The following is a 25,801-nucleotide window of genomic DNA, read 5'->3' as shown; positions in this document are numbered from 1 at the left end:
CAGGGACCTGGATTATATTTTACCGTATATGCAATTTGTTTGAAATTATAATTTTTAATTATGCTTCAGTCTTGGTAGCCTTCTAGTGGGAGCTTTACATTGGATGAATATATTCGTTTGTACTCATAGCATAATATTATATTATTCCATGTTGTCTCGGTAACTGCTGTACATATACTAGTGTTCAGTGTGCTTTGATTTGCTAGTAATCTATGTTGATATTTAGTTTATACAGTCTTTAGACACTACCTATTCGCTTTGTGACGAATGACTTCATTACGAAGTGCATTTCTTTGTAATTAGCAGATGCAATGATAGGGAGCAGCGATTGCACCGCCCGAACCCCCTCCCCGTTATTGTACGCCTCAGATGCCATGTTCATAGCTGATCGTGGGATCTGATAGTAACACAGTGTAAAATTTTAAAAAATTATAAATTAAATCATACTTATCTCATTCATCTGCTAGCGACGGGCCGGCCCTCACCATCTTGACGTCATACATAACTGCAGACGAGATCTTCAATTAAGATGGCGGCAAATGGATGAGGTAAGTATGTTTTGTTTGCTTTTTCTTACGATTCAGGGAAAATAGGTTTGCTACCACAAAGCATGAGGAAACTCGGCTTCACGGCGAATCAAATTTTCTGTGAAATCCATTTTGTGGACTTCGGTTCGCTCAAAATTAGTAGTCATGTATATACGTGTAAGGCTACTTTCCATTCAGGGATCTCACAAGCAGTCCAAAACAGATCAGTTTTGCCCTTAATGCATTCTAAATGGATAAGGATCCGCTCAGAATGCATCAGTTTGCCTCCGTTCCGCTTTGACGAAACTGAGCCAAATGGATCCGTCCTGGCACACAATGTAAGTCAATGGGGACGGATCAGTTTTCACTGACACAATCTGGCACAATAGAAAACGGATCCGTCTCCCATTGACTTTCAATGGAGTTCATGACGGATCCATCTTGGCAATGTTAAAGATAATACAACTGGATTCGTTGATGACGGATGCATGCGGTTTTATTATTGTAACGGATCCGTTTTTGCAGATCCATGATGGATTCACCCAAAACGCGAATGTTAAATTGGCTTTATTTTGTTACAGTTTGATGAAGGTCCCTATGGAGAATGCCACTTTCCTGATTACACTGCCGATCACACTGATAACACTGTCGTTGTTGGGGTGTACCTAAGTGTAGTCAGACACGCTTGGGATTTTCCTATGGATCGTCTTTCCCTGGAATACCACAATCATGAAAAGAAAGGGTTAAATGGTTGAGATGAGACGTTTCTTTCTTTGCTCTAAAGCAGCGCATTAACAGAGATTATAATGCAGTCTCCACTGGTTTTGCTAGAATGGAACTAGGTTTTCTGTCCCCATCCCAGCAAAACATCTCAGCAGGTCAATGAAGAGCTCAGACCTACGTACATCTCAACACATGTCTAAATATTTAGTTGGGGGAATACACATGTGAACCCAGCTAAACAAAACCTGTTCCTACCAGTTGGCTTGTTGGATGTAGGTGAAAGGCAGAGAAAGGGCAAAGTTCAATGAAATAACAGACTTGTCTGCCACCCAAAAATCCTTTTCATCTCAGTACACAGCACAAGTCCTTTACCTCATCTACTGCAATTGCAGGTCAATGTATGTTCTCACAAATAAATGTCTGCTAAAAAGTGAACTACTATAAGGGCTTGTTCACACGACCGTTGCTCCTCTGTTGCTGTATTGCGGCCCACATACGGCGGGTCCGCAATACACGGGGCACAGGTCGTGTGCATTCCGCATTCACTTGATGGGTCCGCAAATCCAGAGATGCGGTGCGGAACTGAAGCACGGAACAGAATCCCAGAGAAGCACTACGGAGTGCTTCCTCTGGGGTTCCGTTCCGTGCCTCTGCACCGCAAAGCTCTATCTTTTTGCGGAACGGCCGGATCGCGGACACATTCAAGGAATGGGTCCGCAATCCGCGTGCGGCTGGCCCACAGTCAGTGCTCGTGCATTTTGCGGTCCACAGCACGGGCACAGAGGGGAAACGGTCGTGTGAACAAGCCCTATGGGTAAAGCCACATGGTCAGGTTAACTGATGCAGTTGTGGAACCCAAGGACCGGCTCGATTAACCTGCAAAGAGAAATACATAGATTACTGTTACAGGTTTTCTAATATACTATATTTAGGATAAGAGCTGTGAACATCAATAACCTGTTCTTCCAGAAATCTGATTCTATCTAAAGGTCATACATGTGTAAGGACACCGAACTAAGGGCTACCAGTCTGCCTCAAAATGTTCTTTCAAGGAAAGATCTTTCATTCATGAACAATCTTTCTTTAACAAAAGATCTTTTATCTGACTATTGGACAAAAACTTTAAACATGGCTGACTTCTTTCCAGAAGGTGGTGGTCTGCCATTGGTTAGCTAAAAAGAGTTATTTGTTGCTTAGTTTCACACAGTTAACAATTATTTTGGTTACAAATGTCTGTTTTGATTACTTTAGACTAATGTGTATAGGTACTGTGGCAATGTGAACATTGAGGTGTGCAGTAAAGTCCCGGGGAAGCAGGATAAATGGGGTGTTGTGTGCACCGGGAGCGTGTCACCAAGGGGCCGGACCTTGGTGGACTAAAAGCCCTAGTTCAGGTGTCCACTAAAAGTAGGGGGACACCATATAGATAGTGTAGCTGGTTCAGCTAGTTCAGGGCGGGCTTTTACTGGGAACAGGCAATGTGTTGGGTGGGTGCCTGCTCCCCATAGTCCAGTCCGGGACTTAGGGCATGCTCACATCCAGGGATTACATTTAATCTGGTTTCTGGAATTGGGTGTGTCTCACTCTGGAGTGTTTTGTGAAGCAGAGTCCTGGTGAGGTTCTGTGTGAGTGGCCACGAGGCTAGGCGATAGCCTTAACTTTGGGGAATGTGGTGACGCCTGTGAAACAAGGATCACAAGGCCAGAATCGGGACGACTACTGGGCCACAATCCCCCAAAAGGTATTGAAGTGTCACAGCCTGGAGGTTGCTGGACTGTTTGGCTGAGGAAAGCCGCATTTGTGATCCATGTGTGAACAGGGCTCTGTAGGTAAGTCAGGGATACGCTTATGTGTTTAGTTAGAGCCTAGCCAGGCAAGGTTTTGTTAGTTTGTGTGGATGTCACATGTGATAAGTTGAAGCTGCGACTTCATAACCTGTTTTGCTGAAACGTCCGGAATAAAACACGAGTTTGGACATTCTACCCTTGTCTGGTGAAGCAATTTGTGATGGCGACCCCCTAAAAGTAAACGATCACTTACAGTACCTTTTAAGGTTTAGTTCTTTAACCTTCCTTCAGATAACCATACCTTCCTATCAGTTTGGGCCTCATATGTTTTAGCCTCCACTGCTCTTCCTCTAAAATGTCCCAAAACACATACATGAACTGTGGCGTCTAGAATTACTTACTGTACTCTAATAAGCTGTATAACACATAGGAATAAGGCCCCATGCACATGACTGTATACGTTTTACGGTCCACAAATCGCCGATCCACAAAATATACGGATGCGGTCCATGTTGCATCCCCATTTTTTTCAGACCCATCAACTGTTCCACAAAAAGATAGACTATGGGGGTCATTTACTATGCTGAAATATGCCTAAATTAGGCATATTTCAGGAGCAAAGAGCAGCACAACTAACTGTTCTATTAGTTGCACCTATTCATAACTTCAGTGGATTCACCGCCAGTTAACAGCATTATTAAGACGAGTGTCTAAAATGCAGGTCTTAATAAATGTACCCCTATGTCCGCAAAACTTGGACCATGGACCCACTGAAAACAATACGACTGCAAACACATCACATGGACCTCCTATGTATTTTGCGGATCCGTGATTTTTGTGGCGTGCATCAGGCCTAATAATTATTATTGTGCACTCACTCCTTATGCTGTAACCTTTGGTTTACCTATTTCTTAGCTTTTACTCTGACACCTTTTCATGTATGAACCTTATTATAAATGGTAAATGAATTTTTTTTATGAAAATCCCAAGAACGGAATTATCTATGATCCTGGTATTTCCTGCGGGAGGCCATCTGTTAATCACAGTTATCCTCCTGTGGATTATGATGCGGCCCTTATATACATTTACAGCACAGGGCTTTCAGCACCATATGCAGTATGTATAGCCTGTAGAGCTGAAAGATTGCTGAAACTTCTGACCATACGAATGATAATCATTCTGAAGAATAATTAGGGTCTACACTGTCAAAATAGAGCCTGCAGCATTGTTCATAACTGTTCACAAGTATAGAGCATCTTTCAGCATGATCAAGCCTATTAAACCAGACATACTACCTGGTAGATTTGCTTGTGCTGATTAAAATAACACCTTTATTTTGTCAGTATGTTGAATAGCCTTAGAGATATATCAGTTTTTATGCAAAACCGCAAGTTTGAGCACCAAGGGGCTGGCCGGAGCCCTTGAAGCACTCCTGTGTGCTGCACACTCCACCCTCCCCTTGATTGACAGAGTAGACTTCTTGTCTATTAATTAAAGGGGTTATCCAAGACCTATAATGCCTTACCATATGCACAGGCCCCTCACACAGATTGTACTTACCTCGCTCCCTGGCACCCACATCACTTCTGATTTTATAGGTCTTGGATAACCCGTTTAAGGAAGGGGGGGGGGTGCAGAACACAGGGGCGATACAAAAAAAGTTATCTATGGGCTCTGGCTGGCTTCTTGATGCTCAAATTAGCTCATTTGCATATAAATAAAAACCGAAATCTCTGCTGTTGTTCAACATACTAACAACAGAAAGGTGTTGCTTCAACATGACAAATGCTACCAGGCAGTATGCCTGCTTTAATAGCTTTAAAGGGTTGATTATGCTGACAGACACGCTTTCATTGTAGCCGTCTGCCATACTGTTATATAAGAGGACATCATTATTATAAAAGGCAGGGCAGAGGTGTGATGATATCTCATGATATGTGCTACATAACAATGAGAAAAGGCCAACTATAGAAATGAATACCTCTCTTTTGGCATATACAGATCCTACATCTACCCAGTGTAAAGTCATTGCACATAATGGCACATCATGTCTAGTCCTGGTACAAATATTTCACTGGTCAAAAGTTATACTCAAAAGTTATTGTGAGAAAAATGAAAAGGGATCAGGGAACAGGCAAGTCTGAGATCTTCCCTTAAGTGATCCACGCTGTGGGCCATAAGTAAATAGTTCATAATTCCTAGGTAGAAATAATGAATGTCAACTAAACAAGCCAGTTTTGGCTGGACCGGCCAACCATCTAAAGTGTATGGTGATGTTCTGACTCTCCCCCATGTCAGGTGTCCAGGATAGATGGATCAGGTGTGTTCTTATTCCCTTCCCCCACTTATATATCACTTGCATGCTCAGCCAAGCCAAGTGTGCATGAGTTTGATGGGTGGAGGGGGCATCTAAAAAATAGTTCATTGAGCTTGTCCATTTAAAAAAAAAAAAAAAAACAGGTTGGGAATCCTGTCTGCAGGGAAGTGAGAGCTCCACACACTGCAGAGGACTCTACAGCCACCTGAGGGGGGAGCGGAGGAATGCACAAACCCATGCACTGGGGGATGAGAAGAGAGAGAGAAATAGAACTCCAACCCAGGTTCTTCCCTGGTGACAGAACCGTATGTAAACCACAATGACACTAATTCTGACTGATTGTATTACCTTCTATTTGGAACTAAAACCATAGATTTGGATCCATCAATGTTAAATGTTTCATAGGGCCCCATAGCAAAATACGATGAGGCCCCTAGTGTAACACAATGTAAAAAAGCAGCATAAGTAACAAAAATGATAGGTATGTATAATAGCACATATATCAGAAAACCCATATTATCCCAAAAAGCTGCCATATTGTTATTCCCCCCCCCCCCCCCCCAAAAAAGGTGCAATGTTTTTGCACCTGATTGTGTCCCCCTGAACCTCTGGGCCCCTCTGTGGCTGCTATGGCTATAGTTATGCCCATGCTGGGAGCCTTGGAGTGGTGGTTTCATGACTACTTAGGCTACTTTTACACTGGCGTTTCGGCTTTCAGTTTGTGAGATCCGTTCAGGGCTCTCACAAGCGGTCCAAAACGGATCAGTTTTGCCCTAATGCATTCTGAATGGAAAAGGATCCGCTCAGAATGCATCAGTTTGCCTCCGTTCAGTCACCATTCCGCTCTGGAGGCGGACACCAAAACGCTGCCTGCAATAAACGCTAGTGTGAAAGTAGCCTTAGGCAGAGAATCTCAAAACCTGAATTAGGGTCCATTCACACGCTGATCTGCAATACACACAGCCGGCACCCCCATAAAACTGTCTATTCTTATCCGCGGACAGGAATAAAAAAATTTCTATATTTTTTTTTTTAGGGAGCCGTGGACTGGAAGATTGGGGCCGCGCTCCGGCAATGCAGATGTGGACAGCACACTGTGTGCTGTCCACATCTCTTCCAGCCCCATAGAGAAAGAATGGGCCCGGATTCGTTCCGCAACGTTGCGGAACGGATTCGGACCCATTTTACGGACATGTGAATGGACCCTTAAACTGATCCAGTGCATTTAATACATCCAGATCTGGAACCATTGACTTACATTGATTTTCATACCGGATCCAGTTTGTTGCGTTTTGCAAACAGGACACAAAAAGGCTGCTTGCAGTGGTTTTGTGTCCAGCCCCAAAACGCAACTGAATTGATGCATCCTGATCAGTTTTGTCGCCATTGACAATGAATGAGGTCAAAACTGATCCGTTTAATTCAGGTTTTGAGACCCTCTGCCGTATCTCAAAATCTGAATTAAAAATGCAGATGTGAAACTAACCTAACCAACTCAGTTTTAGGCCTCTTGCACACGACAGTTTGGCTTTTTCAGTATTTTGCGGTCCGCAAAATACGGATGACATCCGTGTGCATTCCGTTTTTTGCGGAACGGAACAGCTGGTCCCTAAAAGAACAGTACTATCCTTGTCCGTTATGCGGAAATACGGAAACGAAAGGTATACAGAGTACATTCCATTTTTTATTTTTTTTGCGGATCCTGTGAAATGAATAGTTCCGTATATGGAACGCAAAAAACTGAATGTAAATGGGAAAAAAAACTTTGTGTGCAAGAGGCCTTAGGCTATTTTTTTTTTTTTTTTTTTTTTTTGCGTATCCATTGTAACAATGCCTAAAACAGACAAAAATAGGACATGTTCTATTTTTTTTTGAGGGACTATGGAACAGACATACTGATGCGGACAGCACATGGTATTTTTTGCGGACCCATTCAAATGACACGGAAACAAAATACATTCGTCTGCATGTAGCCTTACCTCAACAGTTTTTTTTTTTTTTCTCACAACAAATATGCTGCACGTATGTGTTGGGGTCAGTGATGGTCAGTTCGCAGTGTTCGCCACCGAACACATGTGGGCTGCCATCTTTAGTAAGGTAGACTAGTGCACAGGTAAGCCCTTACCTGTGCCTGTGCCGAGAGCCGGTCTGAAATCAAATGCGGTCACCGGGAGCAGGCAGTTCCAAGAACAGCCCAAATGAAGGCCCATGGCGGCTGTTCTCGGAACTGCCTGCTCCCGGTGACTGCATTTGATTTCAGACCGGCACAGGCATAGGTAAGGGCTTACCTGTGCATCGCTGGACGGGTGAGTCTACCTTACTAAAGATGGTAGCCCGCATGTGTTCCCTGGCGAACACTGCGAACTGACCATCACTGGTTGGGGTTTCAGAGAAGCAAGCCAGGTAAGGCCTCATGCACACTACCGTTCAGTTTTTTGCGGTCCGCAAATTGAGGATCCGTAAAAACACGGAAGCTGCTGGCGTGCCTTCTGCAATTTGCGGCCCATTGTAGAAATGCCTATTCTTGTCCGCAAAACGGAAAATAGGATGTTATATTTTTTTGGCGTGGCTACATAATGGAGCAACGGATGCGGACAGCACAAGGAGTGCTGTCCGCCTTTTTTGCGGCCCCATTAAAGTGAATGGGACAGCACCCAAGCCGCAAAAACCAGAACAACGGACGCGTGCATGAGGCCTCTCCCTGCATGCCCTATAGCAGAGGCTTGGACAGGACATGCAGTTTTTCCCAGAAATAGGTGATGCAAAGCTGACTGGTTACTCTGGAAAGCTTGATAAAACCACTCCAGTCCCAGCATGTCCTATAGCTGTGATGGCTAACCTCCGGCACTCTAGCTGTGGTAAAACTGCAACTCCCAAGATGTACCGTACAACTGTTCTTAGAACTCCATAAAATTGAATGGAGCATGCTGGGTGTCATAGTTTCACCACAGCTGGAGTGCCGGAGGTTAGCCATCACTGTCCTATAGCATAGGCCTGGCAAGGGAATGCTAAGGGCTCCACTACTGCCCAGAAGGGAAAGTGGAATGTTGACTCTGGAAAGTGGAATGGGTACTTGAGGAAACTCGAGCTGCACTGTCAGGGGCGGACTGAGAACTTAAAGTGACCCCATTTTGTAGGCAGGTCCAAAGTAACAGAAGGCAGAGCAACACAAGTAGACGGGGTCAACAATACCATAGTGCAAAATACCATCCCAGCAGAGACAAATAACACAGTGTAGAACAATATACTGCCCCAAAAGATGGCCCTCTGTGGTGGCCATCGACAGCTACCATCTTCTGTCCTCCTCCTCCAGTTGTCTATGGAGCAGAGGGCTTAGGAGGTGAGGTGTGGGCCACAGCAGTTGAATTCAGGAGGACACATGCGGTCTCTCGCTGGGTACCTGATTCTCACAGCGTTAATTACTGCTGAGAGCTCATTAATACCTGGTCAGTGGCAGAAAGGAGAGCTTGGGTTTCCCTGTAAGGTCTATGTCCAATTAGCCCCTGTGAGCTGTAACCGTGAAACCATCAGTTCCAGCATGTCCAATAGCAGAAGCTTGCTAAGGGCTGATTCACGTGACCATGATCAGTCTGGGAAACATGACCTGTTGGTCGGCCGCATGTCCTGGACAAACCATGGTTCCCCTGACCCGAACTGACTGCGTCCTAGCGATTTATCATGCAGTCTGTTCATATGTGATTGCAGGTCTAATCTACCGAACTCACGCGATGAGGGGAAACCTCAGTCGGTCAGGAAAATGCAGCCGACATGGACCGTGTTTCTCACACCAAAGACAGTTGGGTGAATTGGCCCTTAGGCCTGAACTAAACTGCGACTTAAAAAAGAAAAGAAAAAAGTGTTTTACGTTTTGTGCACGGACGAGTATCACATCACTTGTCTGCCATATTACCATGCGGGTGCCACAAGGATTAAACTTACCCTAACAGGGACATTTATTATCTGTTTTAGGCCTCATGCACACGACTGTATTTTCTTTCCGTGTCCGTTACGTTTTTTTTGTGGACCGTATACAGAACCATTCATTTCAATGGGTCCGCAAAAAAAATGAAGTTATTCAGTTTCCGTATGTCCATATTTCCGTTCCGCAAAAAAATAGAACATGTCCTCATTCATACGTCCATATGTGTTTTGCGGATCCGCAAAGCACGGTCACCGACATACGGTCGTGTGCATGAAGCCTTATCCATAAGAACTGTCCCTCCTGTCATGTGTGAGGTATTAAATAACCAGAACTGACTCTAGTTATACCTTTCAGGCTTCCTTAACCAGTTCAAGACTGGGCCATTTACACCCCTTCCTGACCAGATGCATTTCCTTTTTTCTTTTTTTTTCAGTGGATGCATCTTTGAAAGCCATAACTTTTCTGTGTAAATACTTTTTTTTAAATAATGCCTCCTTTCCAAAGCAGTCGTTTTAAAACCGGGGACGTATGTGATATAATAGCTGGGGGCCAGAAGTGTTCTAGGTGTTTCTTCTAGTAAGCAGTTTTATTTTTTGCCGACTGCATTTTTGCCAGGTTTTTTGTGCCATTTTTTTATTCTGAAGTTTTTTGCAAACAGTGCGTTTGTCCACTAGCCTTTTTTTTCTGGCGTTTTTTTTATGGAAGAGATATAAAACACTGTCAAGAGCTACAGCATGCTTGAAAGTTTAAAAAGAAGACAGAAATACAATAAACAGCACCTATTTTGTGTCCTGCATTTCATATTTCCATCTGGAGCTGGTGTTTTTACCACAAAAAGCGCAGACACAAAGCGAACATGCAAAAAACGAAAAGAAAAAAAAACTGCAAAATACAGAAAAATTCAGCAAAAGCCCACCTTCACAATGTTTTTTTTTCCCCCTGCCTTGTAAAAAAAACAACACAGATTCAAATTTTTTTTTTTGTGCAGTCCTATAGAGAAGTCTGGGAAAATCCCAGAAAAAAAAGCCATGTCTAGAGTATGCTCTGTTTTGGGGAAAAATAACATGGATGGCCAAAGTGAGGAACACCTCCACTAAATAAAATAAAATGCATTTTTGTAGCGCATCTTATACTTCTCTATTGACTTACAGAAAATGTCTGTCCTCAACATATTTTGCAAAAAAAAAAATGCACCTAAAAACACTGGAAAGAAACACGGCACTTTGAAGGCCCACTTCACACATGGATTTGGTTTGGCCTTTTTTTTGTCTATAAAAAAGCCTGGGTTTTCCTTAAAATGTCATGTGTTTTTAAGGCATTTTTAGTAATGTTTTATATCAGGGGTGCACAACCTGCGGCCCGGGGGCCACATGTGGCCCTTGATATTATTCTGTGCGGCCCCCAACCATCTGGTAACAGACATGTATGCCTATGTCTTGTGGCTGCTCACATGCATTTTTTATGTATTTCTCCCATTAGATGGGAGTCCTGGAAGTGTAACTAGACATTAATGGTATATAATGTGTGTTCAACATGCCATAAGTACAATATTTCAGTTGTTAATACACCTTTAAATTTTAATTGCGGCCCTCGTCATTGGTTCAGTCTGGCAATGTGGCCCCCAACCAGGAAACGTTGTGCACCCCTGTTTTATATTAACACTCGTGAGCTGCATCTTTTCAGTCTTTTATTTCCCTATAGTGAAGGCTATTGAAAACGAGTGAAATAAACCCCATTGCTGCAACATGCTGCATTTAATAAAAAATAAATACCAGACACAAAAAAAACACTTAAGTTGAAAGAAACGCATGTGCGTCCTGCTTTTCAAAATTCCCGTATAGATTCTGCAAACATCTGGCATTTCTTAGAAAAGAAAATCACTAGTAAATGTGTCGGCTTAAAAAAATACTGTGTGAATTCAACCTTAAAAAGGAGTGTGACGCTACCCTATTTTCATCCTTCCTATGAGGTAAATATGGCAGGGAAACGGGGGTATAAGTGAAGTGACTTTTTTTTTTTGTTACTAGGACACTTCTTGTCCGTGAACTTCCAGTGACACGTTGTCTGCTGCTAGAGACAAGAAGTGGCCCTGGCAGCGCACAACTAACACGGCACAATGCAGACTTCAAACAAGCGCCCTGAGCTGAGCTGAGAAAGGCGGGAACAGGGCGTGGCCAGCAATGTTGACACACATCGCCACGCTGTGTGTATGTATGACGCACGCCGCCCCACCTCACCCCCTACCGGTGACTCCGCCTCATTACATGCCATAATAAGTGTGAGAGTATCCCCGGTGATCTCCAGTCGTCTAGCAGCTGTCGCCTCGAGTGCACGTCTCCTCCAGTGTTATCTGCCGGCTTGCATGCGCACTTATATTATTATATAATTTATTATTTCTAACCAGTGTTTGTTATTTATTGACCTCGACTGGACTATTGGCATTATAGAGGCATCTCTTGTAGAGCGCCCCGTGAGGAGCCCATTGAGGTAAGTGGCTGGGTGTGGGTGACAATATGTCACAAAGCTGGGCATGTGACTGTCGCACTGTGCGGGGGAAGAGGCTGCTGCTACATTGTATCATGTGGAGGGAGAGGCAAGCAATGTACTAATATCCTATGTAGAGCACATCTATACTGCCCCTTTTATTCAGCCCATGAGCTGATGTGGGCCATAGAGATGCCATTGCTGCCAGGTTCATAGAGGTATGGCAGGTCTCCCATTGCCCTGTCCACAGAGATTGGTTTCCAGTGGGGTCTGCTTCAATAGCATGCGGCTGTTGCATCAGCTTCTGCTTCCTCTAGAGCTGAGGCTCTGATGAGGAATCCAGGAGGAGGAGGCGCAAGGAGTGGCCATGTACCTTTCCTCTGTCTGTGCAATGCCTCACTGGCTGCGGACCTCCTTTTTACTGGTAACTCAGCCCCTGTAGAGAATTTTCTAGACACCAGCGTTTTCTCCCAGAAAATCCTGATTTTATATATTTATTTTTCAGCTTTGGCGGCATTACTGTCTAGAACGCGTCCGTTTTAATTTGTCATTAAACTCCCCACCCCCGCCACCTTTTTAACCAAATGAATCATTTGATTACATAGATCCGTGCTATACTAAACGCAATTACTGTTTGAATTTCCTCCGTTTCCCATTGTATGAGCTCTGACTCCAGCTCATTTTATGCGCGCGCTATCGTTAAGGTTTTACGGTAAACCGTTTGATCTTGAAAGGTTGCTAGCACGAGGGGAGATGTCCATCTTCAGTATAGCTTGCAGTATTTTTCTTACCCCAGCATTAAGAAAAAAATAATTTAAAAAATGGCCTTTTGAAATGTAAGAGTGGGGATTTTATTATTACCATATTAATTTCATAGGAAACCATGAAAACAATGCGCTGGGGGAGGGAGGGGGGCATTGCTCATGGCCTTGGAATGTATTTGATTGACAAGTGAGGGTGGAGGGGAAGAAGGAGGGGGGGTGAGGCGGTGCTTGGTATTTGCAATGTGCTGGATAGGAGTAGCCAGTACTTTTCCACTCTCCTCTCTCTCTCCCCCTCCCTCCCCCATCTTTCCTTCTAACCCGTGATTCGGAAGCGTCACGTGGTTCAGGTTGCACACTGCAGTATTGACGTTTACCATCCTTGCAGGCAGAGATCCAAGCGCAGCAGAGGATTAGCAGCAGCCACGCCGTCTACATCAGCGAAGCTCGTGGACACCAACGATTTGATTCCCATTCACTGAAGAAAAGTCACCATGAGCAAACATGAGATGGGAAGGTTTAACATTGCTCCTGACGAGGACAGCATGAGCTCAAACAGCAACGACGACTTCAATTATCCGCAATATCCGGCCAAGAAGCTCTCTGTTAAAGGGTTAGCTCATTTCTATGCATTTTCTCTATGTGTCTGTACAATCTCTGCATTGTACGATGTAGACTGTGATTGTAACCTTGTGGTTAGGACCTAAAAAAGGACTTGGTCATCGCTGAGAAGGAGAACCTTGGCGATTTGAATGGGGGATTTTAACGTTAATCTGAATGTCTGATCTTTCCATTTCAGCCATTATGATATGGATCCAGAAAACCAGAATTTTCTGCTTGAACCCACTCTGGCAAAAAAGAAATGCGAGACGGAATATGTAAGTAGAAGAGTAAACATTAAGCAGACGTGACCTATGTCATTTGTAGATGTAGCATCAGATTAATGGAACCCCTTGGTTTTAGCTCCCAGGTACTACATCGTTTGGCATGTCCGTATTTAACCTCAGTAATGCCATCGTTGGAAGTGGAATTCTGGGTCTTTCATATGCCATGGCTAACACCGGGATTGCGCTTTTCATGTAAGTAGTTTTTATTTTTATTCAGTGTATTTTATTACATTTTGTGCTTGCAACTGTGTTTCCTTGAAACCACCACAAGAGGCAGTAGTGTGTGTGTGTGTTTTTATTTTTTTTTTTATTTTTTTTTTTATTTTTTTATCAAAACAATAATGCACATTGTATCGGTTGGTAATGCTCACATTATTTTGCCACTGATATAGTCGTTCTCTATTGAGAACACCCAAGGACAAAGTACCTGCTATGGTGAACGTCCTTGTATACTCTTTATTATGAGAGTTTAATGGCAATGTTTGCTACTTTTGTATATGGTGAAAATCTTGGTTCCAAAATATTAATTTCCTATTGGCTGTTGTGTTTAAGCCACATATATGTGATAACTACAGCCTTAGGCCCCCTGCACATGAACGTGTGGTTGCCGTATTGCGAACCGCATTTGCGGATCCGCAATACACGGGTGCCGTTCCGTGGGCATTCCGCATCACGGAGGCGGACCCATTCACTTGAATGGGTCCGGAGATACGGAATGGAAGCAATACGGAGTGCTTCCGTGGGGTTTCGTCCGGTACTTCCGTTCCGCAAAAAGATAGGACATGTCCTATCTTTTTGCGGAACGGCCGGATCGTGGACCAATTCAAGTGTATGGGTCCACGATCCGCTGCGGCTGCCCCACGGACTGTGTTCGTGCATTGCGGGCCGCAGCACGACCACGGCTGCACATGTTCGTGTGCAGGGGGCCTTAGTGGCACAATTTGCAAAGGTGTTGCCTGCAGTTTCAGTCGCTGTAGAAGCATGAACCATTAGAGAGAACCATTGAATGTTAATATTGTTTTTAAACAACTTAATATAGAAATAAAGCTAAAAAAAGACACTTGCATTACAGGGAATCTGTCAGGCTGATTTTTACCCTCCAAACCCACAGGATTACTTTTATAGTCATGTGGTCTCTGATGGTGGTTTTTATATGCAGTTTATTCTGTACGCCTGGTGTAAGCTAATGAGCTGTCTCAAGTCAAGGAGGAGGCTGGCAACGTCTCCCTGGAAGTCAAGCTCACCCTGCCCCTTCTCCTTTGGTTGATATTTGCCAGCACTAGACCTCAAGAGGCCAGGGATGACATTTCCAGTGCTGATCATTTCAATCACAAGAGAAGGGGCAGGATTTCAGGGAGATATTGCCAGCCTCCTTGACTTGAGACAGCTCATTGGCATATTATGGAAGTGCAGAATATATATTTTTATTTTTTATTTTTTTTATGGATTCTGTAGCTTAACAAGGCATATAAGAATACAATCGGGGGCAACATGAACTTGCTATAAAGGTAATCAATTGTGTTTGGAAAGCAAAATCAGGCTGACAAGTTCCCTTTAAAGGGGTTGTCCAAGCTTGAAGCCCACAACTCCTAACCTGCTCCACTGAACATAAAGAGAAAAAAAAAACACTCACCTGTCCACAGCCTTACCGCCTCTCTGTTCACAGCCACTTCCGGTCCCTACGGGACCTGGAAGCAGGTTGTTTCCGTGACCGCTGCAGCCAGTCACACCCCTCAGCCATCACTGCTATGACATAGTGTTCAAACTGCTTAGACCAGGCATGCTCAACCTGCGGCCCTCCAGTTGTTGCAAAACTACAACTCCCAGCATGCCCGAACAGCTTACAGCCATCAGCCTACAGAAGAGCATGGTGGGAGTTGTAGTTTTAGAACAGCTGGAGGGCTGCAGGTTGAGCATGCCTGGCTTAGACCTCTGATTTCCTGCAGCTTTCCCAGGGACCAATCAGCTTCCTGGTTCTATGGGGAACGGAGTAGCAGCAGTACTGAGGAAAGGCGAGTTGGGTTTACGTTCAGAGGCACAGGTTAGGACCCCAAGAGTTGTCATCTCTAAGGCTGGACAACCCTGTAAGTTTCCTGTTACATCTTGCAAAGATATAGGAATATTAAGCAACAATCATTAGACTGTCCCATCTTCATTTCCTTATGTTTTGTAATTTATAGGGTATTATGTTCCAACCTGACACTTGTGATAAATGACAGCAATTAAAGTTGTGCACAATATTTGCAGTTCTTGTGTAAGGTGACATTGCCATGATCATGTGAGGATTTTCATTGTTTTAAAGCATTCTTTCTTTTTAATTCACAGGATCCTACTCTCCTCTGTGTGCTTATTTTCTCTATACTCAATTCACTTATTACTAAAGACTGCAAATGAAGGAGGTAATTTTTTATTTTTATTTTTTATTTAGAAAAAATAACTCTTTGATCATATTCCTTGATATTAACATGTTCTCTTTTGCAGGTTCTTTATTATACGAGCAACTGGGATTTAAAGCATTTGGTATTTTTGGAAAAATTGCAGCTTCTGGATCAATCACCATGCAGAATATTGGAGGTAAGGTTGTTTTTACTCTATAGTGACATGACCTAATGTTACTAGTGTGAGAGATCTGTTCTTATACCGTTTTTGTATTGTTTTGTTTTTTTAGCTATGTCTAGCTACCTCTACATAGTGAAATACGAACTGCCGCTTGTGATCAAAGAATTAATTGGCCCAAGTGTTAATCTTAAGTACGTATATTGTGTGTTTTTATGATTTGCTTGTAAAGTGTTAAATTTTTATTGTAAAACGAGTGTCGCAATCCATTTTCTAGTTTGCATTTTTCTTAATACTGTGTGCAAATTAATTTTTCTTTTTTTAACAAGGCAGTTATGTTCTCCCCACCCCCCCAAACAGAGGTCACTTCCTCTTGTAGATCAGTATGATAAAAGCCATTGTCAAAAAAACACAATGTAAAGTTAATTTTAGATGAGGGTGTTCACTGCTTGAAACGAGCCCCCTCGTGGGAGTGTGATTTCCTGTAGTGAACTCTGCTCCTGTGATAGGACTGTATGGCATTATAGTGATTTATAATGCTGTGTCTCTCTGCTGGACCTCCACTGTAATGATTTGTACTGACAGCATTATGTAAGTACAAATAATTACAGTGGAGGTCGGGCAGAGACACACTGCATTATGTCATGCGGTTCTGTCACAGGAAAAATGTCCAGTCTGGTAAATTATGCGGGACATGGAACTTGTTTGCCACTTACATTTAAATAGAAATAAAAAAATGAAGGGGTAAAAAAGCCACCCCCAGAGCAGGCTGTGACTTTTAAAAAACACATTTGAACCAGAAACTTAACTCAAGTGAAGAGAAAATATCATGTTTACACTTGTTTAATTCCCATAGACTTGTAGTCAACATCTGGAGGTAATGCTTTTTGCACTAGAAATTCCAGGAAAAAAAATCACCAACATGCAAGAAAAACATCAAAACAAGACCATGTGTCTTTTAGAGCAAGATCATTTTAGAAGCTAGTACAAATGTAATATATCTGGTAGCATTGCACTGCTACCTGCAGCTATGATATAGATGCTGTTGCTTTGAGAAACACACCTATCCCCTTTTGCACTGGTTTCAAAAGTACATCCATGTGGCAAATACGTAAATGTTTTAAGTTTTTCAAATTATAATTTTTTGTATTTTTTTTTTGTGTGTAAATCACTTTTGACTTGCCGTAAGCAAGCTATCCCCCCCCATACTGTTGTCATATTGTGACCTTGGTAATATTTCACTTGCGTCAGCACCGTCTATAGACATTTATTCCTGTAACAATTCTACCTCTGTAAATGTGTTCTGACTTAAACTGAAGGCCACGCCACCTCAAAACATTGCATAGAGCTTCGTGATGGTGAAAGCGTGTTTGTTTGGTGACTTCACGCACTGCAAATCCTGCCAAGAGCATTCCACAGCTATGCCTGTGGGGGAGTACAGTGCTCTTTTGAGTAGGCCGTTACAGAATATTTTGAAACCTTGTTTTAACTCAATGCTATATTTATTTGTTTAAGAAATATATTTTCATACCAGAATTCGGTTAACTTTTTATTTCTAACAATGATTTTTTATTCTAGTGCATGGTACTTAGATGGAAATTATTTGGTTGTGATGGTCTCTCTATTCCTCATTCTTCCTTTGTCATTATTAAGAAACTTGGGTAAGTTTTTGTTGTGGCATTGTGCGATCTTAATGAACTGTGCATGTTGGGAATCCAAAATATGTCTAACTTTTAAAGGGACACTTCCATCAGAAAGAGATATATATTTATTTATTTTTTGTCAATTGGGGTCATCTCTCATGACCCCCTCCATTTGCCAGAAACTAGCATAAAAAGTCATAAGCTCCTGTTATGTGACTTTTATAATGCCACTGTGTCTAAATTCAGGCAAACATGGCATTGGTATACTGTTCTCGCCACTGGGGAGAGGTGGGGCTGTCAGCCCCAACAAGTTTACTGCCATTTACACCAGTTTCCTTCCATAAATGATGATTGAATTGTACTCCAGCTAGGGACTGTAGTAGATTTCAATTTAGATGCATGGCTGGAGGCAGCAGGGGAATATCAAAAACTGGTGTAAAACGCTGGTTTTGGATAAATGACCCCCAATCTTATTTTTCATTGCAGCAATACTGGGCCATTGAAAATTTAATACAAAATATTGTCATTTGCAGCAGTCAACATAAGTGGTAGAATTGGGAGGACAGTATGGCAGCTGTATTTTCTTGATTAGCCTAGTGTAACAGGCATAGTGTTGATTAGAGTAATGCGTGTTGTTTTGCCACCACCTTTCTCCTCCATCTTCTGGCTGTGATGATGGCTTGATTAAAGCCTGTATTACACAGCCCAATGTGGCAGACGATTGTCGGGAGGGAAGCTGCTATTACATGCAGTGATCTCCTCCGCTATCTGCCCGACGGCAGATCGTTATTAGACTCCCTTGATCACAGCCCATTCATGTTCCTCCTTTCACATTGGAAGAGCTTTATTTAGCATTCATATTGAACCACCTCTTGGTTGTATTACTTCTTACCAGTATTATGCTCCAAAATGTTGGCGCATTTTAAGATTTGGCCCCACTTCTAAGCCCCACCCCTTCTGTCTAGAAAGAAGCACAGAGGCTGTATTTTATTTTTCTAATCCTACTTCATGTCTATTACAGGATACCTGGGCTACACAAGTGGCTTTTCCCTGTTGTGTATGGTCTTTTTCCTGATTGTTGTAAGTAAATTCTATTTTTCTCATCCTACTGAACATGTGCAGAAATGTAGTAAGAATCATATAATCAGTTATGGTATTTATTTTAGGTGATCTACAAGAAATTTCAGATCCAATGTGGTTCTTGGCTTGAAAATGATGCCATGAACATGACTTTGAACAACACAATATACCATCTCGCAACAGAAGGCCACATGCACAATGCAGAGCTCAACCAGACACACCAGGATGACCTATGCACACCAAAATACTTTGTATTTAACTCTCAGGTAACCATTTCTATACCCCACTTAGATATTTCTCCTTTCTTAAACAATAATCCAAATGAATGACATATATTGGTAAAATATTGTTGTTGCAAGTGATATAAAGGTGCTTGTGTTTTTTTTTATTTTATCTCCAGACAGTGTATGCTGTGCCCATCCTGACCTTCTCCTTTGTCTGTCATCCAGCTGTCCTTCCCATCTACCAGGAACTTAAAGGGTATGTTATATTCTAGTTAAAGGTAGTAAAATAACCCTGGCTGCTGCCCCAGAATGTGTGCTAAACAGTATTCTCCTTCCACAGACGCAGTCGTAAAAGGATGATGAATGTTTCAAATGTGTCATTCTTTGCCATGTTTCTCATGTATCTGTTGGCGGCTGTTTTTGGATACTTGACTTTTTATGGTAATTATTTTACTAGCATACACAGGTTTTTGTGTATATTAATGTTACTGTTAAAATATATATAAACTATACTAGAGTGAACTGAACTAGGTGACAGAATCTTAAATCATTTTTCATCCAACTGATCAAAAATATGCCCAGTTCCTTGTTCCTGTGCTCCTTTCTTATTTCATGGTTTTACATCTTTACATTTTAGTTCAGAAGTTATAGTTAACAAGATTATTGAATTATTCTTATTGCAACATGTATTTTGCAGCTTTTTGATATGGTTGTATTTGTTTTCTTCAGGAAATGTTGAACCAGAGCTGTTACACACATACTCAAAGATTGCAGGAGGAGTCATTTTTGTAGTTGTACGTCTAGCTGTTCTTATTGCTGTCACCTTAACGGTTCCCATTGTTATTTTCCCGGTAAGTGTAGAAATGTATGTGTATACTTTTGGAATTTGGTTCGGCAAGAAATGTTTTCAGAAGGTTAACAAGTCTGAATTGTTAAACAAAAAACCTATAGGGGGAGATCTATCAAAATTGGTGTAAAGGAAATCTGGCTTAAAGGGAACCTGTCACCAGCATTTTGTGTATAGAGATGAGGACATAGGTTGCTAGATCGCCGCTAAGCACATCCTCAATACCCAGTCCCCATAGCTCTGTGTGCTTTTATTGTGTAAGAAAACAGATTTGATACATATGCAAATTAACCTGAGATGAGCCCTGTCCCTGACTCATCTCACGTACAGGACTCATCTCAGGGTAATTTGCATATGTATCAAATTGATTTTTTTTAAGCAATAAAAGCACACAGAGCTATGGGGACTGGGTATTGCGGATGTGCTAGCCGCCATCTAGCAACCCATGTCCTCGGCTCTATACCCAAAATCCCGGTGACAGGTTCCCTTTAAATGCCCACAGCAACCAATCCGATTCCACCTCTCATTTTTCAGAGCTCCTTTTGAAAAATCAAAGGTGGGATCTGACTGGTTGCTATGAACTAGGCCAGTTTTTCTTTACACTGTTTTGATAAATTTCCCCCCCCCATAATACATTAGCAAGTCCACATTAGTTCCTCAGCTTTAACGTCCAGGTCCCCTGTGGTATCTATATGCCAACTAGTAAACAAAATAGAAACATATGTACTACACAAATTATATAAGTGTGTTCACATTCAGAATGGTACTGATGCGTTCAGATTTTTAACGCGTTTCTTGTCTCTCTTCAGATCCGCAGCTCCATCACCCAGCTGTTGTTTTCAGGAAAGGACTTTGCATGGTGGCGTCACATTTTGATCACCTTTGTGATTCTGGCATTCACCAATGTTCTTGTCATCTTTGTTCCTACTATAAGAGACATTTTTGGATTTATTGGTAAGCTAATGACATTATTTAGTGTTCACAAAATGACCACAATACTCCTTGCAGTTATTGTAGTTGCTTTCCATTTAGTTTCGTTACATAAAGCCCCATTTTATGTTGGATCTCCAGTGATGACCTACTATTATGGTTTTTAACACAGGTGCCTCTGCTGCGTCTATGCTGATTTTCATCCTCCCATCTGCTTTTTATGTGAAGTTAGTGAAGAAGGAACCCATAAATTCTCCTCAAAAAATTGGAGTAAGTTAAACCAAACAGACAGACTTGCTACTTTTTTTTTCTTCTTTATAAACTGTTACTGAATTGCTTAAATCTTGTTAAAGGGGGTTTCCAGGAGTAAAATATTGATGATCTATCCTCAGAATTAGTTTCAATCTCAGATTGGTGGGGGTCCGACACCCGGCACACCTGGCCTATTGCTGTTCTTTTGAGCAATGGGGCCTCTTCTAGACCATGAAGGCATGTTAATAGGTCACATGGCGCAAGTTCAGCTTATTCCCATTCAAATGAATCAGCCTGGGCTACAATATCAATCACATCCACTATACAGTGGTGCTGTGCAGGGTATGTTGTGAGGAGTCTGTAGTGCTCGTCTAGGTTCCGCACCCCTTGAAACAGCTTATTGGCAGGATAACTCCCAGTGAGCTAATATTGATGGCCTCTTCTGATGATAGGTCATCAATATTGTTTTCCCAGAGAACCCCTTTAATGTACAAAGCTTTTATTTTCTGAACCCGACTTTGGAATCTCAAAATATATAGCAATATTTATGTATTAACATTTTTTTTTTTTTCTCTAGGCTATTTTGTTTCTTAGCTGTGGATTTGTGGTGATGATTGGAAGCATGGCCCTCATTATCGCTGACTGGGTGCACGTTGCATCTTCTGATGGCCACTAGGTGACTTGGTGAGGAATGTAGCACTTTGCTTAAAGTGGATCTGTTCACTCCCAAGCTTTCTACTGAAAAATGAAAACCATTTACTTGCAGTTTCACTTCCTTCAAGATACTATTATTTGTAGAACTACAGAACACTTGAGACATTTAGTTCTACACCTCTAAAAGGACAATACCACCCTTAATCTTAAGGGTGACACATGAGGAAGCAATTTCATTCCATTCTGGAGAATGGCAAAATTATCTAGACTTTACTGAAGCCACATGGATGGCTGTTGTCAATTACTGTTACTTGTTTGTTAATACTTGAATGTGCCTACAGGAACCATTTGATGTGAGTAAATGTTATATTGCTATACTGTTAACATGGCAAGTGGACACAATCCCCTTTTTATGAACCAAAAATGCTCAACAGAGTCAAGCACTTCTAAGGGGAAGAATCCACAAACTGTGCTTATGTTTAGAAATCCTTGTTGGTTTCCTTCAGTATCTTTTCAACATAATCAGTATTTTACTAATATTTTGTCACGTGGCACAAAATGACCATTCAGAAAGTCTGACTGAAAGACTGCTCAAGATTTGTTCCAGACAGTCACTATTGAACCTCTTTGGATATTGCAGGTTACTGGCATTTTATTGTTTGTGAAGCTTAAAATACTGCATTTAGCACTGACATAAAAGCCTTGTATAAGAAATTTTTGCCTAGGCAAAACGCGAAGTCCATTCATCGAAATCCTAATCGACCTACTAAGCTCAGTATGATCCAAGCCTGCACTATATTACTGCAGGTAATCCTAGCATGGTACAAAGGTGAGATATTTAAATGGCTAACTTATTGAAGCCCATGGCAGTTTACATCATTTATATTGTGTCAAGTATTTAAAGCGTTATTTATAAAATACTGAATTGCTTGAGGAACATTATAATTTTTTCTAGTTTTTAATCATAAACCACAAGTCCTACCTTGTTACATTCATAAAATGTTTTACCGTGTACATTCTACAAAGTCCTTGTTGCATTTCTGTAGGCTGTACTGATTTCCACTGCCAGAGTATGTGACGGGTATCGGAAAAGTTCTAGCCAGGGGTAGGTTATAGCAGGTGGCGATTACCATAAACGTTGATGCCAAAGTCAAGGGTTTTATGTGAGTGATAGGGTAGTATTGCTATCATCTGAAGTGTTCCTATTACATGTTACAACTGGAATCTACCATTTAGTAGAAGGAAGCAATGTTTAGATTCATATTTTGCTTCAGATCTCATTGAGATTACGAAGTGAAAATGCTGAATATTAAGTGAAAATATGCTATTTCTGAAGTGCATTTGCAAGGAGGACATCTTGGCTCAACTCATGGCATTCACATGGCAGTGTTTTATGTAGCCCATTTCTGCCCATCAGGGGGCTACACAACAAACTGACAGCTAGTTCAGTGACACTGTGCAGTTAAGACATAGTTTCATCTCTGTGATGTAGACAGTGGGTAGCCTTTCTGCTGTTGCTACTGCAACACCGGCACGTCACTAATGTTCTCACAGGGAATGCCATAAAGTCTGCCACTTATCCTTAAAGGTACAACACACTGATACAGGCATATCAAGCTAGGTCACTGATGCAGTATAAAGGTCAATAATAACACTTCTGACATAAATCCTGTTAGAAATATTCTTAGAATTAGAAATACATGATCTATGTACACTACATTGCTAACAGTAATACGAATATATGACCTTTGCTATGCGTGATAGTCCAGGCAGACCCCCTTCCTCAAAGCAAGCATTTCATTGTTTTCACCTCGTTGTCTTCCATAGATGAATATGAACTCGTATGTCCTATTTATACAACCATGGCTCATCAAAAGGCAACCTATTTTTCAATATTTATGATGTTTGTATAGTAGAAATATGTACATATATATAAATAGTCTGTAAAATATCTTTGTAGATACAACCCCTTTTTATTTGTCATGTATGTTTTTGTTAAAATCATTGTCCTTACAAGACATGCTCAGAATATTGAAGGGAAACCGAACCTTAAAATAAGTAGCAAGATCTAGTAAAATCAAGAAAAACTATTGGCTTTTTGTCCATAGTGGGCTGTTAACGTTTTATTAGATATCTGTATACTTCCACAATACGTTTCATGTATTATTACGAAACACTCCCTTTCTTGGTCAAACAGAAGACATAATATATTATTGTGTATCATCATGTAAGGCTTGCCATACAAGTTGGATGTTGGCCAGACTCTAACCCCCCCCCCCCCTACAGATAATGCTTGGCTTGGGTGAGCGTGCATGTGTTCTGAATGGGGAGCAGTGAGAAAGCCACTTTGGCGGTGGGCTCATCTCTTTAGAACAAAGGGATCGGGTATGTTGAAAACCATCAAATTTGATCTCCTACAACATGGATGTCAAACTCATGGCCCTCCAGATGTTGCAAAACTACAACTCCCAGCATTCCCTGATAGCTGCAGTATGCCCAGGCATGATGGGAGTTGTAGTTTTGCAACAGCTGGAGGGCCACGAGTTTGACATCCCTGTCCTACAACATCCACCTTCAGGGATGGTAAGCCAATCTTGCCAGAATTGGTGGGTTCAGCCGATATGCGTCTAATGAGTATGGCAGCTTTAGAATTTGTGATTAACTGAAAGTAAAGTGAAATCTTATTAAAAGGATTGAATTGTCCCATATGGAATGATAGGTCAGTCCACAGCACCTGCTGATATACTATCTTCCAATAAATTCATTTCTATCAGATATCTTTTAAAAATAACGCCCATATGAGCATTAATACTCAGTTGATAGATGTAATTAAGTTTTTGTGTAACACCAACTAGTAACGCAGTTCCCAACTTGGCATGTTCTGACTTAGACACTGAAAGGTGGTTAATTGAACAGGCAAAAACCTTGACACCACCGACATGTTACTGTATATAGAATATTCTAACTGGAGAATATAGTAGCTGCTTTTTAACCTAATGGGCAGTGTATTTGACAGTAAATACTCCTCATGACTGTCATTCACGCAACGATGCCTTTAGGCTCCCTTGACAATGTTACATTCACTGAAAGATGATTGAGTTGTTCTAGTAAGGGTTATGACTGCACCGTCGTTGCCTATTTTTTACATCGTATGTATGGCAATTCAAATGATGGTCTAAAAATGTTTGACAGTTTAGGGTCCATTGATGTAAGTAAACCATTGATATCTTTTACATTAACCTTTTTTTTATTTCTGGAAGTTATACATATTGTCTACTTTTGGTTTATCATGTTGTGCTGTTTAACACAGGGATCCGTGCTATAAATGTTTTAACCTCTTCTGTATAAATGTAAAATACGACTATTGTTAACGCCAGCAGTTCAATTAGGCCTGTTGGTGAGGTCTGAGTTTCAATGAAACATTGTGTGCTTTTAATTGACCTTAAATAAATCTATAATATGAATTGCATCATCTGTTGCCTTATTCGATGTTCTAAAAAAAGAATACGTTGACATACAGAAGCTGTAAAGGAATTATTCAGAGTTTAGACTGTTGGCCATGACCATGACTACGGCTACTTTCACACTCTCGTTTTGGCTTTCCGTTTTGAGATCTGTCATGGGCTCTTGCAAGTGGTCCAAAACGGATCGGTTTTGCCCTAATGCATTCTGAATGGAAAATGATCTGCTCAGAATGCATCAGTTTGCCTCCGTTCAGTCACCATTCCGCTCTTGAGGCGGATGCCAAAACGCTGCTTGCAGAGTTTTGCTGTCTGCTTGATGAAACTGATCCATCCTGGCGCACAATGTAAGACTATGGGGACGAATCCATTTTCTTTGGCACAATAGAAAACGGATTTGTCTCCAATAGAGTTCATGACCGCTCTGTCTTGGCTATGTTACAGATAATACAAATGGATCCGTTCATGACTGATGCATGCGGTTGTATTATTGTAACGGATCAGTTTTGAAGATCCATGACGGATCCGCCCAAAACGCGAGTGTGAAATTAGCCTACTTAATTATTAAATAATCATCGGCCTACTTAATTAAAGGGGTTGTCCAGGTCCAGAGCTGAACCCGGACATACCTACATTTTCACCCAGGCAGCCCCCTGATGTTAGTTGTTTTTGCTCCCTGGGAATCGCTAATTCCATTCCTACCTTTTTAAAAAGATTCTGTAACCTCTAATAACATGTTTATTAGA

The 25,801-nt window shown here is 41.7% G+C and overlaps 1 protein-coding gene across 2 annotated transcripts; it reads left to right on the top strand.

Annotated features, from left to right (window-relative positions):
• The first annotated feature begins 523 nt into the window (after positions 1-523).
• On the top strand, positions 524-25,063 carry SLC38A2 (solute carrier family 38 member 2). 2 transcript variants are annotated; one of them, XM_044280383.1, is made up of 16 exons: positions 524-548; positions 12,910-13,134; positions 13,321-13,399; positions 13,485-13,600; positions 15,734-15,807; positions 15,890-15,982; positions 16,077-16,158; positions 17,543-17,625; positions 18,629-18,687; positions 18,774-18,953; positions 19,088-19,167; positions 19,252-19,352; positions 19,641-19,762; positions 20,568-20,712; positions 20,861-20,958; positions 21,518-25,063. In XM_044280383.1, the coding sequence occupies exons 2-16, from the start codon at positions 13,016-13,018 to the stop codon at positions 21,614-21,616; spliced, it is 1,530 nt and encodes a 509-aa protein (XP_044136318.1). In that variant the 5' UTR covers positions 524-548; positions 12,910-13,015; the 3' UTR covers positions 21,617-25,063. The 2 variants fall into 2 exon arrangements, with proteins under 2 accessions (XP_044136318.1, XP_044136317.1); XM_044280382.1 differs by lacking the exon at positions 524-548 and adding an exon at positions 11,566-11,763.
• The last annotated feature ends 738 nt before the right edge of the window (positions 25,064-25,801 follow it).

Source organism: Bufo gargarizans, chromosome 2 (assembly GCF_014858855.1).
Source record: "Bufo gargarizans isolate SCDJY-AF-19 chromosome 2, ASM1485885v1, whole genome shotgun sequence".
In the NCBI taxonomy this organism is placed as follows: domain Eukaryota; kingdom Metazoa; phylum Chordata; class Amphibia; order Anura; family Bufonidae; genus Bufo; species Bufo gargarizans.
The sequence above is the reverse complement of the archived record's forward strand: the minus strand, read 5'-3'. Positions and strand labels throughout refer to the sequence as shown.